At 43.0% G+C, this 14277-nt stretch overlaps 1 protein-coding gene across 8 annotated transcripts in view; it reads right to left on the bottom strand.

The window, feature by feature from the left end:
- Positions 1 to 563: 563 nt before the first annotated feature.
- MESR3 (misexpression suppressor of ras 3) overlaps positions 564 to 14277 on the bottom strand; it is a 70889-nt gene continuing 57175 nt past the window's right edge. For 5 of the 8 annotated variants that reach the window (XM_022840614.2, XM_022840619.2, XM_022840617.2 and 2 more), the window contains 3 exons: positions 2017 to 2350; positions 1305 to 1522; positions 564 to 1139 (listed from right to left, as the gene is read on the bottom strand). In XM_022840614.2, coding sequence (XP_022696349.1) covers positions 837 to 1139; positions 1305 to 1522; positions 2017 to 2341 — 846 coding nt within the window. In that variant the 5' untranslated portion in view covers positions 2342 to 2350 and the 3' untranslated portion in view covers positions 564 to 836. Of the gene's footprint in view, positions 1140 to 1304; positions 1523 to 2016; positions 2351 to 5509; positions 5831 to 6295; positions 6617 to 13283; positions 13583 to 14277 lie in introns of those variants that run through there. The other 3 variants (XM_022840613.1, XM_022840610.2, XM_022840616.1) reach the window with 3 other exon arrangements.

Here is a 14277-nt window from a genome sequence, read left to right as displayed (position 1 = left end):
ACTTATTTGTTTGCATGCTATAAATTTCTTATGTTGTTACCTAACTAAGTCCTTTAAGATACGGTGGTTACCCGCCTTCATCGATGGGCTATCGGAATCGTTCCACTGCCATCGCGATGTTGTTGACGCAGATGATTTATTTTGCATGATAAATGCTATATTTGGTATTGCAACGCGGGCAAATAATCGTTGATCTTCAATTATTGCGCCGTGCAAGGAATAGGGGACGAAACAGCCTTCATCTAAGACCATTTACTGCAATTATTTCCTAGGATTTCGATCAGCCTGCTTCCAACCCGTTCAACAAACATGACAAACACAACTATTTTCGTAGCGTCTCTCATGATGAGAATATAGCCACCAAAAGAAACTGCTTAAAACCTTGACAGTGTAGTGTATCTATGGCCAAGCCCTATGTTGGCCGATGTGGAAACAAGGTTAAGTGGCTGCCATAGTGGCAATGGTAAACAAGTTCCATATCAATTTAGTCTTGTATGCTGTACGAACTCTTAACGAAACGCTTACCCGTGACAATGTTTACGTTTAACGAAAAAGCATTTACGTATTTGTTATACATTAACATAAAAGCTTTATTTATGGCCATAGACAAATGTACGACTCACAGATAGCTATATACAGCGAAACACCCTGAAGCCAGGCGATTAGCGTCTTAGGCAATATATACAGAACTTTTCTATAACACAGCGGACAACCGACGAAATTCCATCGAACTCTTCTGTACTCCTCAGGTTTTTGTTTGTGCATCTCATCAATGGATGCCATCGTCAACAAAATGCGTCTTATTCTAAATGTTTCCATTACATATGCTCTTCTGATTAAAGATGGCTAGACGTGATGGAATTAGAACTCGATGTGCCTGATGTACTCGCGCTTTCCACCGAGCTGACATCGAGACTCAGTGTATGTACAAGCGAACAGAGAGAGTTAAGCTTCTCGCGGTCCATAACGTCGACCGACGTGACGTGCTGAAAGCATATGGGACTTGAGATCTCTGATTTCGTCACACGTCGCTTTATAGAAGCCTTCGTAGCCTTCTTGCCTTTCGATTTACTTTTTTTCTTAGACAGTTTTGGCATTGAGAGACTGATGTTTTTCGGGTCTGCGCACAGATCCGACACCTAAAAAGCAGAATTAAATACTATGTCAATAAACAACAGTCGATCACGCTGTATAGATTGCTCATTGAGCTTTCTTTCTCAGTACCTATTTTTCCTCCAGAGAATTTCTAGTTATATATGGCTGGCCCTATAGATGACGTAACTGGTTAAAAGTGAAACACTTACAGTCTCGTAGAACTCTTGTGCGGCTTCCTCGAGGTCGAAACTGAGTCCGATCATTTCTCTGTGATCGTATGAAAGGTACATTGTCTGAAAAGAGGCTTCCTCACCAGGACATTTGTATAGCGACAAGTTGTCGATTTTGTCTCTCCACAGTGCGAAACCTGTGCCTTTCTCAGCAAGGACAATCTGAAGCTGGCGAATAGTTCGTGCTCGACTTTCGCCTGCAGAATAGTGCCACAATACCAGAAAGATAACACCGTTCACGTATTAGACAACGCTTTTACTGTGTGGGTTACCAATAGAATAGGCTAACAAACGGTTCATGAAATGGATACTGAACTTCTCACTAAAAAACTGACAATCTCCTACGACAAGCTTGCTACGGCAAGTACTACCATGTACGCAGTTAGATAGTATTGCAGTTCCTTTTCAAAAAGCACGCATTCGAATTTACCTAACCAATATGTTTCCTTTACGTTGATTAAGAGCATCGGGCATGAGGCACCGCAGCGGTCCTTAACCGCGATAAAACATAGATAGATCATATACCACCTAAACTATTACCCACGTCATTCTGGTTAGCGTTTTAACCTGCCGGCTTCGCTGAACGCATTGATTTTGCAACTGAGTGATCACTTAGAAAGCATATATATTCTCCAATAAGTAATGTCCTCAAACAATGACCAGTTCTAGGTTAGTCCAAAAAGCCACTTACCTTTGTCAAGGATTAGGACAGGCACTCCGCAGGAGCTAAGCTCCCACGTTACAGGATTACCCTGTTGATCGGTGCGGGTAAAATACAGATTGGCGAGACAGGAAGCAACATACACAGATGTTTTCTGGCTGCGGTAACAGTGTTCAATCTGCTCAAGTTCAAAATCGCTGAGACGCCCTTCAGCCACGTCGGTGTCCGGGGACGCCGCGTGGCTATGCTCATGCGTGTTGTCGTTGTAAGCCATTGAACCTCGTACGATATCGGATGTGCAGTACAGCGTCTCCACCGGAAGGCGCTGTTCATAGGCTACCGCACGATGATACATTGTGCACTCCTGCATGAGAACAATAAGAACGAAGAACCAGACTCGATATTAAACATGGCCGAGTCAAATCGTTAGCGCACTTCTAAACCGGATGCACTTGAGCTATTCAGGTCTCGGTCGAAATCAAAAATGCCGTCAATGCTTATTGCACACCTTGGCTCTAGTGCGACTACGTCGTTTCATCTCTCTATATCATGTTAAGTCAGTGTTGCACCGTTGATTTTTTTATATACATTACGTAATTTCTAATTATACATGATATAATAATAAGAAATAGATCGTAGCGGAGGTACCGCTTGCTTGCGCACTACACCAATCACACTTATGCATTCCCAGTCGAACTTGAATACAAAATGGTAGAACCCTTCCATTTCTAACGAAAATGTTGATGAACATAGATATTCGTGAAAATATAATAACGGAAGCAATGATAACAATTAAGACTTTATTGTTGACATTTCGTCTCGTGTGCCTTGCGTTTGTTTTCATGTGTGCATAACATAGAAATATGGCTCCGACACGCCACCGACAACAGAGCTAACTAGTAAAGGTCGGAGATAGTAGTAAGATTGTCTTAAGCACACGGACACGCAGCCTTGGATAGAACACATGCGACTGCTCCTTCCTGTGGTTCGCGCCTTGTCTCAGCTACCAAATCGTTACTATTGCTAGGCTAGCATAAACAAGGCCTAGGAAGAGTACCTGCGATCACAGTCGCCAGAGTCATTGGTAAACGTCACCCGAGCTACGTTGCATTGCGGTAATCATAGTTGTTTGTTTGTTTGTATGGGCATGTCTACGTATACGCCACCGGTAAGATATTTTGTAATAGATGTTTTACGCGTCAATGGAACTGTCGTCTTAATTGGACAATATAATGACTAGTGGTTCTGACTGTATACATTAGGTGAACGTAGTAGTTATGAAGTATATACAGTGAAGGTACTGTGCATTTACCGACGGAATATCTGCGGCTGTTTAGCTTAATAAGCACACCATTAACTGAGAAAATCTTTCACATATAGATTTTTAGCATTTACTAGCGAGAGGAACATTTTAGAAACTATAATTGCTTTCTCTAGTTTTTAAGTCATCCTCTATTGAGGAAGAGCGATGATCCAAACTGTCCAGGATCCACACAGCCTGGATATACACGACTGAGAGACAACTTTCAATAGCCAAACGCAAGGTAAGCGATGAAGCTAAGCGCATAAGTAACATATATGGTAAATCAATTGCCAAGATACGTATACTGCTTCGTATATTTGCATGGCTGGTTACATATTAATAATTGTGCTAATTTATTTGTATTTTTTTAAAATTTATTTGTTCCACTGACGTTTAGGTGTGTACCGTGTGTCGATTTTCTTTCATGGCCGTCGTAGAGCGTCTATAAAAATCAGCAAGCAGCGTACGATAGACCTTAATACGAGCTAAGACAACGTTAAGCATCCAATGGAAACTGAACACTTGCCCAGTTATTCGCTGATATGCCAAAGCTATTGATCGTTCCGTCGAATTGGGGCAATCCAATAATGGGTAATGTTGACTCCTTTTTATAGCTTATCTCCAGTGGCAAAATGTTGGTGCGAATCGCTGAACTATCGCATGTAAATGTACCGCTACTGAGGTCATCTGAGCTACACCTGATGACGACAAATTGTCTTCGTTCTAATAATGAGCATCGTCAAGTACTTATCAAAATTGAGTGGAGAAGATAAACACAACAACCTACCTATCCCTGGATATTGGTGTACACCAAACTCATTCGATGGGTGCTATCATTACGAGCTCCTCAATAACCGCTGTGACGCCTTCTGATGTGACGCTGAGTCTAGCGTACCGTAGCTGCTGCGGGCGTGACTCATGGTAACCCTCCATTCAGTGTAGGGTTTACCTTAGAGGAGTGACAGATGACTTAGATCGGCTTTGAATAAATAATACTTATGACAGTCGGCCGAACGACGACTTTTGCCTGCTACAGCTTCTTGTTAACTGCAAGGCCGGTAAGAAAGAAAAAGGTTTGTCTTCGCCCTGCGTTTCTGCCCGTTGATGTCTGTGTTAATTCACAATCAATGGCGATTCGATGCGTACAGAGCAGCAAAAGTAACGAATCACGATTTTGACATTGAGTAATTCTGGGCACTGTGGAGCACACACGCTAAAAGGAAGACAAGACAAAATGGTCACGAAAAAATTGAGCCGTGTGTTCATGCAAGGTATACGCTTACTCGGCTGGCTTGAAGGCATTCATTTTCCCATATCTTAGACACCAGTAGATTCAAAATATCGATTTACCACGAAGGTATGAAAGGAACGTTTCTTACATCATACTGCTATGCGATATGCACGTCTCGCTATGTATCAAGCCGCCCCCTAGCTCAGTTCTAGTCAGCTTCGATAGTTAAAACGGTCCGAATCGGATTCTAGTTCCTCTCTCTAGTCTAACTGTCTTATTAAATCGCTTACGTAGAAAGCAACTATTTTTGCTCTGAGCTTGTTTCTATCATTACTGCAGCCATGACCTATGTACTGCGGAACCTTTGCGTCTGTCTCTACCGACGTTCCGCTGAAATCGATCCCGTATCTCGATGTGCGGCACACACTTCGCTCGCTGTCCTAACGGCCCCTAATTGCCGATCGCATGAACATTGTTAAGTTCAACAAATAATCAATCCCGCAATCCTCCAGAAGCAAACTCAACTATTAGACTGATATTCCTTAAAACAGCAAACGAAAACCATAAGTACGACCCTCCAATAAGCTATGAGGAGCTGCCATTATGCAGCGTGCAGACTGAAGTGAACATATCTATATGTTATCGTCCTATGACGATTCGTAATTGTTCCATATCGTAACTTAGACGCCGCCGTCGCGCAGACAAAAGCCACTAAGTCGACTGCTCTTCCTCAGGCAAACTGTTTACAGGTTGAACGAGCGCTATGGTGAGCACTTTCGTCGTATTTCATTCGTAGTAATGCTATTCAATACCTGAAACATGTTCGTTACGGTGATCGCGGTAGAATCCATTATTTCGTAATCGTCGCGCCATTTGAGACTGTTTCGTATGCTATCGTTTGTATCGACGGTGCACTACTATAGCTCGTATATTATTGGGTTGGGTTTATGTGGGTTAATAAAAATCTAGTTCGTTTGACGTTCACTTACATAGATTTGTCGTCAGATCTGTCGAGCGATTATCGTCCGTCTTTCGAATCTCTCTAGCTCTAGTTTATTGTAATCTACTAGCGCTTTCACTAATTGTAGATGGCAGTAGCGTTTCCAAACATAGCAGACCGACCGGCTTCTTGCCAATTTCGATTGCGTGCCTTAAACTTCTTGCCGTGACCACGTGTAAATGTCGATGTGACTCATCAGTATTTCGAATATCTTACTTGATTACACTGAAGATGATGGGTGTAACTTTCATTCATATAGTCACTTGTCGAATGTTCCATGACGCTTAACAGGAATGACCAAGAGGCGGCGCTGGGGAAATTTAAAACATTGAAGAAAAATAATAACCGCTATGACGAGCGACAATCATCTTCGTTTAACGCTTGTAAATTAAACCCATATATATATTTGGCGGGGTAAGTGATAAATTTCATTCAGCAGCATATCGATAATTATACACCCAATAATATAATTATCGTTTGAAGAAGGTTCAGCTTTTCTGATATATTATTATTATTATTGATACCGATATGATGTAACTGCTGCTTCGATAAAGTTCCGTTACGTAATGCCACAAACCGGGCTAGCTAGCTAGCTAGCTAGCGTCGGTCGTTGAAATATCGAGTCGATCAATCTCTCAATACCTATCATCACTAGGCGTTTGGAACGTACAAAGTTCAGGGATTGCCAGGTCTGATATCGTTTGCATTGTAAATAATGAAAACACTATGAGAAACAACACTAACAAAGAAGAAAGCTCATTTATCGGTTACGTACATCTTGCAGTTTGATTGATGTTCATGTTTGTCCATGTCGCACCGTTACGAAGTTCGTTGAACTTGGCTTACTTTATCCGTCGTATCCAACCTCTCACAGGACTAAGTCGGTCGTTCATGCAACTGTAACGTGTGGGTTATAGTACCCAACCTTGCAATCGGAGAACGACGGATCCAAGACGTGTGCGGATTTTTCTCGTCTTGTCAGACGGCTCATGGGTGACAAGACATTGTCGTCATGGCACCAGTAACAGAACCCCGATAAGGCAAATAGCCCTATTCTCGAGCGTCGGGAGTAGCAATTGCGACGGTAATTCTAAGATTCACCTACCTGGCCACTCAAGTAGGGTTTGTAGATGCTGACTGAACCGATGTAACAGTTGATCATTGAGAAAAAGAGCTCACTTTTACTAAGCGGTTGGCAAATGGTCACACTGGCAGGCCACTGTGGCCTTAGCCGCCAACAGCGACGATGATAGGCATAAGCACGTTAATGCTATAACTGTTGCCGTGACCACGATTTGATTATCTGTCTCCTTTAGCCTCCCGACTCCTGGTGAGCGTTAAACCAAGTGGCAAGTGCTACGTTATAACCGACGCTGGCTGAAGCTGTACGCCCGCGTGGCGCACCACACTAGTCGACTGTTCACAATTACGCACTCCAGAGAGATGCGAGCTTATCCAAAGAGCATGTAAGAATGGAGCTCCGCTCTTGTCGCATTAGCGTATGTCGTTGTCAAAACTAATTCGATTCCTTTCTCTTTTAGCTTCGTGCTCTCCTGCTGCTCCCTACGTTTGCGAGTCGTATTGACGACGCAGCTTCGGATAGCGATGTCGGCTGCACGACTCCTTCTTTCGGTTCATTTTCTACAGTCGAACGATTCGATGGACAGTATTTTCCGTACTCGCCTATCCAGCTATCACGTCAGTATTTACGAGTATGCGTAAACGTTTGTGATTCGCTGTTCTGTCGCTCCAGCCAGCAGTGGTCCATGGCAGTCCGTATAAACTGAAATTGATCGTTCACTTGAACAACGGCTTGGCATGATAGGCACGCAGTTTTTTCGTATTCGTAACCCTTCTGTTTGCCCGAGGGCCCGACCGAAATGGAGGGGTGCCGTTTCTGGAAATGCTAGCGATGACGCTGTTCCTGTCGTACCACCCCTTGACAATAGTTGTATTACAGACAACAGAACTAGATAGTACTGCGAGGACCCACTTGATAAGCTGTACTTAAGAAAAGAAACGGGCGAGAAATGAAAATTTACCGCTAAACGTAAGTGGTTCGACGCTGCCAAAGTCAGCCCTCGTAGCTGTATATACGTAAAATAATACTTAACCTATGACACTATGCATATTCGATACATTACAGCCAGACATTGCCTATCGTGGAATTGAACGAAACATGTACATATTCGTTGTTTCTTCCCCGCAGCTCCCGTCCCAGACTCAGGCCATTAGGCATTACTTGAGACCGCTGGCTTTTAGTGTAAAATAGAATGTATAGGCTTGGGAGCTAGCTTAGACCACTACGCGTTTAATAGGCAAACATTTTGCCCCCTGTTCTATCACAGGAACGTGCAACTTTGCTGTATCACGACAACACTCAACCCAAAAACGCGCTCTTATTTTTCTCTGTATCATATCATGTCGTCAAGAGGACGACAAGCCTGTCAGGAAGGAGGGGTGCTTAATTTCAAAAGATCCATCGTCTGTTCGAGTAGACAGAATCCTGCCTGCTGGTACCGGGCATCGCTATACAAATGGACTGAAGATGCACTACCAGCTTGGAAGCTCTATGAAGTCCAACGAATACCAGTCGTACCTGTTAAATATTGCAGCTATACTCGATACCTACATTAGCAGAACACGATGTCTGTGTATACAGATATAACATGCGGACAAAACCTTAGGACCGAATACGATGGTCTTGGGTTCCGTGTTCGGCCCGATCACTTGCTAAATTTTCTACCAATTTTTTGCAGGAATAACAAGTCCCATATAATGCATATGATACACTAAACAAGTAATACAATGGCAGTGTATTTTCCGTAGCAGTCGAACCTTAGTTCATGTTGCTTGTGCGGTATTCGGTGTCTGCCTTCCAGCGCCCGCTAGGAGCAAGGTACCTTGAAGTGGATAATCGTTGGTATGTTCTTATAATGTATGTTACGTTCTAAAACAAGTCATAGCTGTTTTTGTTTCTTGCTTCCGCTAATTAATTCTTCATTTGTTGATTTTGAAGAGTTCGATGCCGTCGGGAGACAAAGACAGTGCCATATCTGTTCAGTCAGCGTTTGAAAAACTAACTTGACCTAATCCCGGTCTCCATAGATGGGTTTGACGGACGGCAATAAGGCATTATTTTCAAAACTTCTCATTTGTTTTTCATTGAGACCAGCAGGCCACGGAAGGATAAACGTACCGTGTTTGACGAAGGTTTTGTAGTCGACAGTATTAGATAAAAGGGTCAACCTAAAAACAGCACTTTTGACCTAAAAATAACGCACTTCAAACAACTTTTTCAAGTCTGACGTTAATCTGGTAGTAACCTGTGTTGATATTAATTTGCTTGATCATTCGCTGATGCCACACAGCGGTGGATACTGGGCGTAGTGAGCTAAAATTCTGTATTGTTTCACATGTCCGTACTACCCATTTCTACTTTGACCCAATGAAATGACACCCTGTCAATGAGTAAATTCTTCGATTCCTAGTTTATATGATTGCTTAAGATTTAAGCATATATTATCAAAACTGCTTAAGAGTAAGATTAAAGACGATCGCTTATTACCATATGATGGTAAAAGGCAGAAGCACTTAATAATTCGTCTACCTATTCATTACTAAATAAATTTGGCTATTACTCCACCAAATAAAGAGTCCGCCATTTAACGATAGAATAAGGGGTCGTGGATCTGTGCTCCTGTTGCGAACGGTCTTTTTCGCGTTCAAAAATGTTATTGATGAGATACGTTCATAGAGTGTGTGTTTCATATATTGCATCCATTATAGGGATACCATTGTTACGCCAGCTAACGGCGCGACGGCCACTGTCATATATCTGTGCGGAAAAATAAAAGATCCTATGTAACCAATCACTTCTATGTGATTTGTCAGATTCCTCATAGAAAACACCAATAGTAAACAAAAACAGAAGCAGCATTATTTTTATAGTTACCTTTGAAGAAATTATCGTTAGTTTGTAGTCGTGCTGCGACATATGTGGTCGCTAAAGGGTCCGGTGAGATCGCATATTTATCCACAGCTGACATTACAGTCGATAAGCCACTTACATGCCCCCCATAACGAATACGGCCAACAGTCCCACAAAAGGTGCTATTAACGCCTGCTATCGGCATGGTGAATCGCTCATGCCATTGCTTTTGCTGTGGTGGTGGTGGTGGTAACGGTATTTAGTGCCCGTCCGACGTCCTTGTGCCCAACCCACTTCCTGGCCCGGAGGGATGCGCTGAACGGGCACTTTATCTGCACAGATCCAATGGTCATGGCCACTGCTAGCTAGAAGCAACAACAGCTTCAACTGCTTAAGGCCGAAGAACGATACCCGTTCAACATTTCAATCCGCAAGGTGACAACGCTCTCAAAGCTGTTCAGCGTTCGGAGTTAGCGTAATCACCAAGCCGATGAACGTAACTACAACGATTGCTGGCTCTGCGCAGTACCGCTAATGGTGCCTAGGATACCGTATGCATAGTCCGCACTATATACGTATAGCTCCCATGGGGACCCCAGATTATTACTGACTGAATAATGGGGGCGGACCATTTGACCGCTTCGGATTTGCCACCGTCACAAGTTACCATATCTGTTATCCTCTCGTATCCATCGTAAGACTTGATGTGACCCGACTGTTGTGGTGGTATGAATCTAATAGCGGTCATATTCAATAGATTTTTGTAACGGTGCGTCTTAGCAAAATTCCGGCGTATTGCTTGTACTTGTGTCTAAGATTGGCGACAAACATTCCTACTGGTAAACGGTATTAATAAGCGTATGGAAGTTCGATAGATATAGTAGCTTCAGCATCTGTCAATAATTTTTCACACTTTACTGCTGCAGCAGAGCCCTAACCCAGGGAGGGAGCCACGCTTTGCGTATGCCCCACGCTATTGGGGCACAGTTGACGTCGGCCGCTAATTGAAACCTTCATCTATTTATATCGCCGCGATATTTTCCCTGCCAGTTAACTAAATTGGCCTGTAGAAAGCTACCAACTACCAGTAACGACCCGAAGGACGACTACGATTATTATTTCCACTGCTTGCTAATAATAACAGTTCCCTTAAATTCAGTGTGATTTATTCGTGTCAAATAACGTTGCTCTTTGCAGTATTAGGTAATATTTTTATATCGATAGGCCGATCTCACGGTACTGATCCGTATTGATCCAGTGCGGCATAACATCATTGAAGTTTGCCTGAGATGTAGCAGGCCGTGCCCAGGGAACCGGGCAGACAAGACTGACCGCGTGTTGTTATTGCAAACGGCAGCCACTCCAGGGGACACTACGGAAAAAGGTCATTAATAGTGGACCACGTCCGTCATCCCTTCGCAGGACAACATCACGGCCAGGGTTCATGTCATCTGTAATTATCACGTTGCAAATGAGGTCATCATCATTACCATGCTCCTCCCTTTTCCGACCATTTGAGTGTGGACAGTCAGAAGATAGATATTAATCTGGGGTGTTCCATCAGACCCCGCTTTTGCTTCCAGATGACCGCGCTCAAATCTGAATGAAACTACACTTATAGAAGAAAAAAAGTCGGTGCAAGCAGAGTATTCTAGACCCATTTAGTAAAGTTCTCTATAATCTTGTCTTTATCAAGACAAAATATTATTAAGGACACGATACAGTAACCCAGTGAATAGCGGTGCATCTAACGAAAACTTCAGTTCATTGTTCCAGAAGTCAACATAGCCAAGCTGAAGAACCAAGAATTTGCACTGGCAAATAGAGAATCCAAGTCAACCTGCACGAACCGTACAACTGTAATCAACTGCAGAGAAGTACACCGGTGCATAAGGCTGTTTCAAGAAATTGTGTTTCTACAAAGGGTAAACAAGTGTTTCCACGGAGACTGTCCCGAGCAAATACAAAGACCTTCGTAAAAGCTCTTTGTGCTTCTTCCTCTCAGCCAAATTTTCAAGTATGCTATGGAAAATAATGGTAGCGGAAGCTAATTTACTAGGCGCATCTACGCGCAATGGACATGATAATACGATACAAAGCATGTCCGTAAGTTGAATATAATAAAAAGAGGTATTTCTTGTCAATTCCAGGGAGCTCAATGAATTGCCATTCCGCTGGTCAATGATCTTCATAAACAACCTAAATTATTACACAATTTACCGAAAATTTATCGATCAATTGAAAGCGGAACTAGTTACCTACATGACGACCGATGTATAAACTTAAAAAACAATAACTTTCTACTTGTTATTTAGGCCTAATGCGGAACAATCCTCCAATTTTACTGCGCAATCGATTGCCTTTGTAACCCGTCGTCCCGCATCATCCATAGTAGTCGTAACGGGTATAAATGTCCAATGTAGATTAATGTCAGGTTTCTTAGATCTCTGCCAGCAGACGCAGCAGACCTTTCTGTAGTCCAATTATTCCGTCATAGTGCTGCGGCAAGGGCATAGTGTCACAAGACAAGTAATTTATGCCTGGTTTATTGGGTTGAGGGCCTGTAAGGTGTGATTCTCACGCGGCGGCCTACCTAACAACAAACCATTGTGAGCGTGGAGTCGGGCATTATCCATGTCGTCGCTTCTCGATTGTGTTTTCGTTTTCCGCTGATCGGATGATTCGAGAAAATAAAAGCTCAAAAAATTAGCAACTCTCTCGCAGCTCTTGATACTGATTCATTGTTATCGTGTCGCGGAGTAAACCGGCACCAGCTGGGCCACAAAAAAGAAGCGTCGAAACGAATGGCCGGATGCCGTCTCGATACAATCATTCTCGGGGCATCAGAGGTACGCAATATAATTTTGTGTATGTATATATATATATATATACATTTATAATAAATAAACAGCGCTGAGTGATGAGTCTGTGATTTCACGCATCTCATATTATCAATAGTCTATACAAGAGTCCGACTCGTATTAACTATTATAAAACGTGATTGTAAATGATGTTATCGCGCGCTGGCGAAATCCCCATTCGGCGTCACTTGTCGGCGCCAATGATTAAAAACATTTGCAAAAAAGTGCGGAAGATGATCGAGAGACGGCGATACAGCTTGGGTTTCTTTTACAGCGTCTACCAGCGAGTTTATTTATACTACACCCTGACGGTAACGGCCCATATACAGAAAGGGCCGTGGAGGGGTTACATCAAATGACGACAGCGGGAAATGATGATTCCCCCTCGATGCTTTTCTCTTTATCCATTTCGTACTACCTCTTTGTCTGTCCGTAGTAGATTTGACGAGCAACGCAATGACCTTTTTACATTTCGGGCCTTGTGCGAGCTTAAATTCTTCGATAGCCTGCCTGTCTGTCTTTCGAGCCTCACACTGTCATCAGGAGATACATCGTTTTGGACCTTCTATTGGAACGGAGCAAGTACTTACGCTATGCATAATTTGTCTATCTATTAAACAGTAATAGACGCGAGAGAGTGGCAGTCGATATTGCCATTAGTTGACTGTTGTTAACACCATTACCGTTCGGCCATAGCGACCTCAGAATTTCCCTTGCCATTTTGACTGGCATGAGTACCATTGGATCGTCGAGGAGGTGTATCATTGCTGGAGACTTACGTCTATTTGAAAAGTGCGTTTAACGTACGGTAGGGTGCAATCGACTAACCCTAGGGAAAACTGGCACACATATAAACATGATATATATATATATATATATAGAGCAAACTCGTTTCTGCATTAATGTTTATCAAGCAATGTTTAGTTAAATATATCATATGGAAAAGCGAATTTTACATGCTGATGCCTTACTGTAATTATTGTGATCAGAGACGATGATCCGATGTTTATTTGTTTGTTTGTCGACATGCCCCCTCAGTCCATTTGCTTTTCCGTGTAAACGATGTGCTAGAAGGTATGTAACGTATTGTCATTTAGAATTAGATAAAAAAAAAATGAAGTGAGTGAGAAACAGTACTATCGACGAGCTGATCCATATGTCATTAGATTTGTGTGTCGTTGTATACTTTTTCGGCATCGCCAATGTTCGACTTCGCCTCTTGTGGCTTTAGTAGCGGTGCCATCGTGGCAGGAGCCCTTGCTGTCGCTGTTAACTGTAGCGCGGGAGCTTTGCGACTCTAAGAGAAAATACGCGAGCTTTTATCCGCGCGATGCAGAGGTACGCGACAACTCACTGCCCCTTGCACACGCGATTCGGAGAAAATCGGGCGGGAAATCAAAGAAGAAGCCGGCTTTTGCCCCTAGCATTGGTTTCGTTCTAGGAAGAAAACACCGTAACAGGGAAAGCTTCACGGTGACGAACATACTTGCCGACAACAAGCTAGATCGATTAAGAGGCGCTGATCGCACGCGGCGCAATGTCGTACCATGTTCCTAAGAAGAAGAAGAAAAAAAAAAAAAAAAAAGAAGACAAGGAAAAATCGCAAAGCATCATCTACCGTTAGTTGCAGTCAGCTCCGTGTAGTCGTAACAAATCGGATCTGTCACAAGTGATAGCATCGATTGCAGGTACGCACGCGCACGACTACGTGGAAACAGCCATCGACAATAAGAACATTACCAGATCATGTCTATCCCAAATCGGAATCATACGACTACTCCAATCGGCCATAGCGCACGTACACCGTTGATGTGCGAGACTCGTGGACCGCATAAGCTCTGTTCTTGATCTTTTCTCTGCAAATGGTGATACAATGTACTTATGACGAAAATATCGCTAACACGATTTAATATAATGGTAATGGTGTCTATTGATTCGATTTGAGAGTTAGTTGGACACACGGTT

The sequence above is a fragment of the Varroa jacobsoni genome, unplaced genomic scaffold (genome assembly GCF_002532875.2).
Source record: "Varroa jacobsoni isolate VJ856 unplaced genomic scaffold, vjacob_1.0 scaffold_875, whole genome shotgun sequence".
Lineage (NCBI taxonomy): Eukaryota > Metazoa > Arthropoda > Arachnida > Mesostigmata > Varroidae > Varroa > Varroa jacobsoni.
Note: the sequence above shows the minus strand (reverse complement) of the source record. Positions and strands in the feature narration are given on the sequence as shown.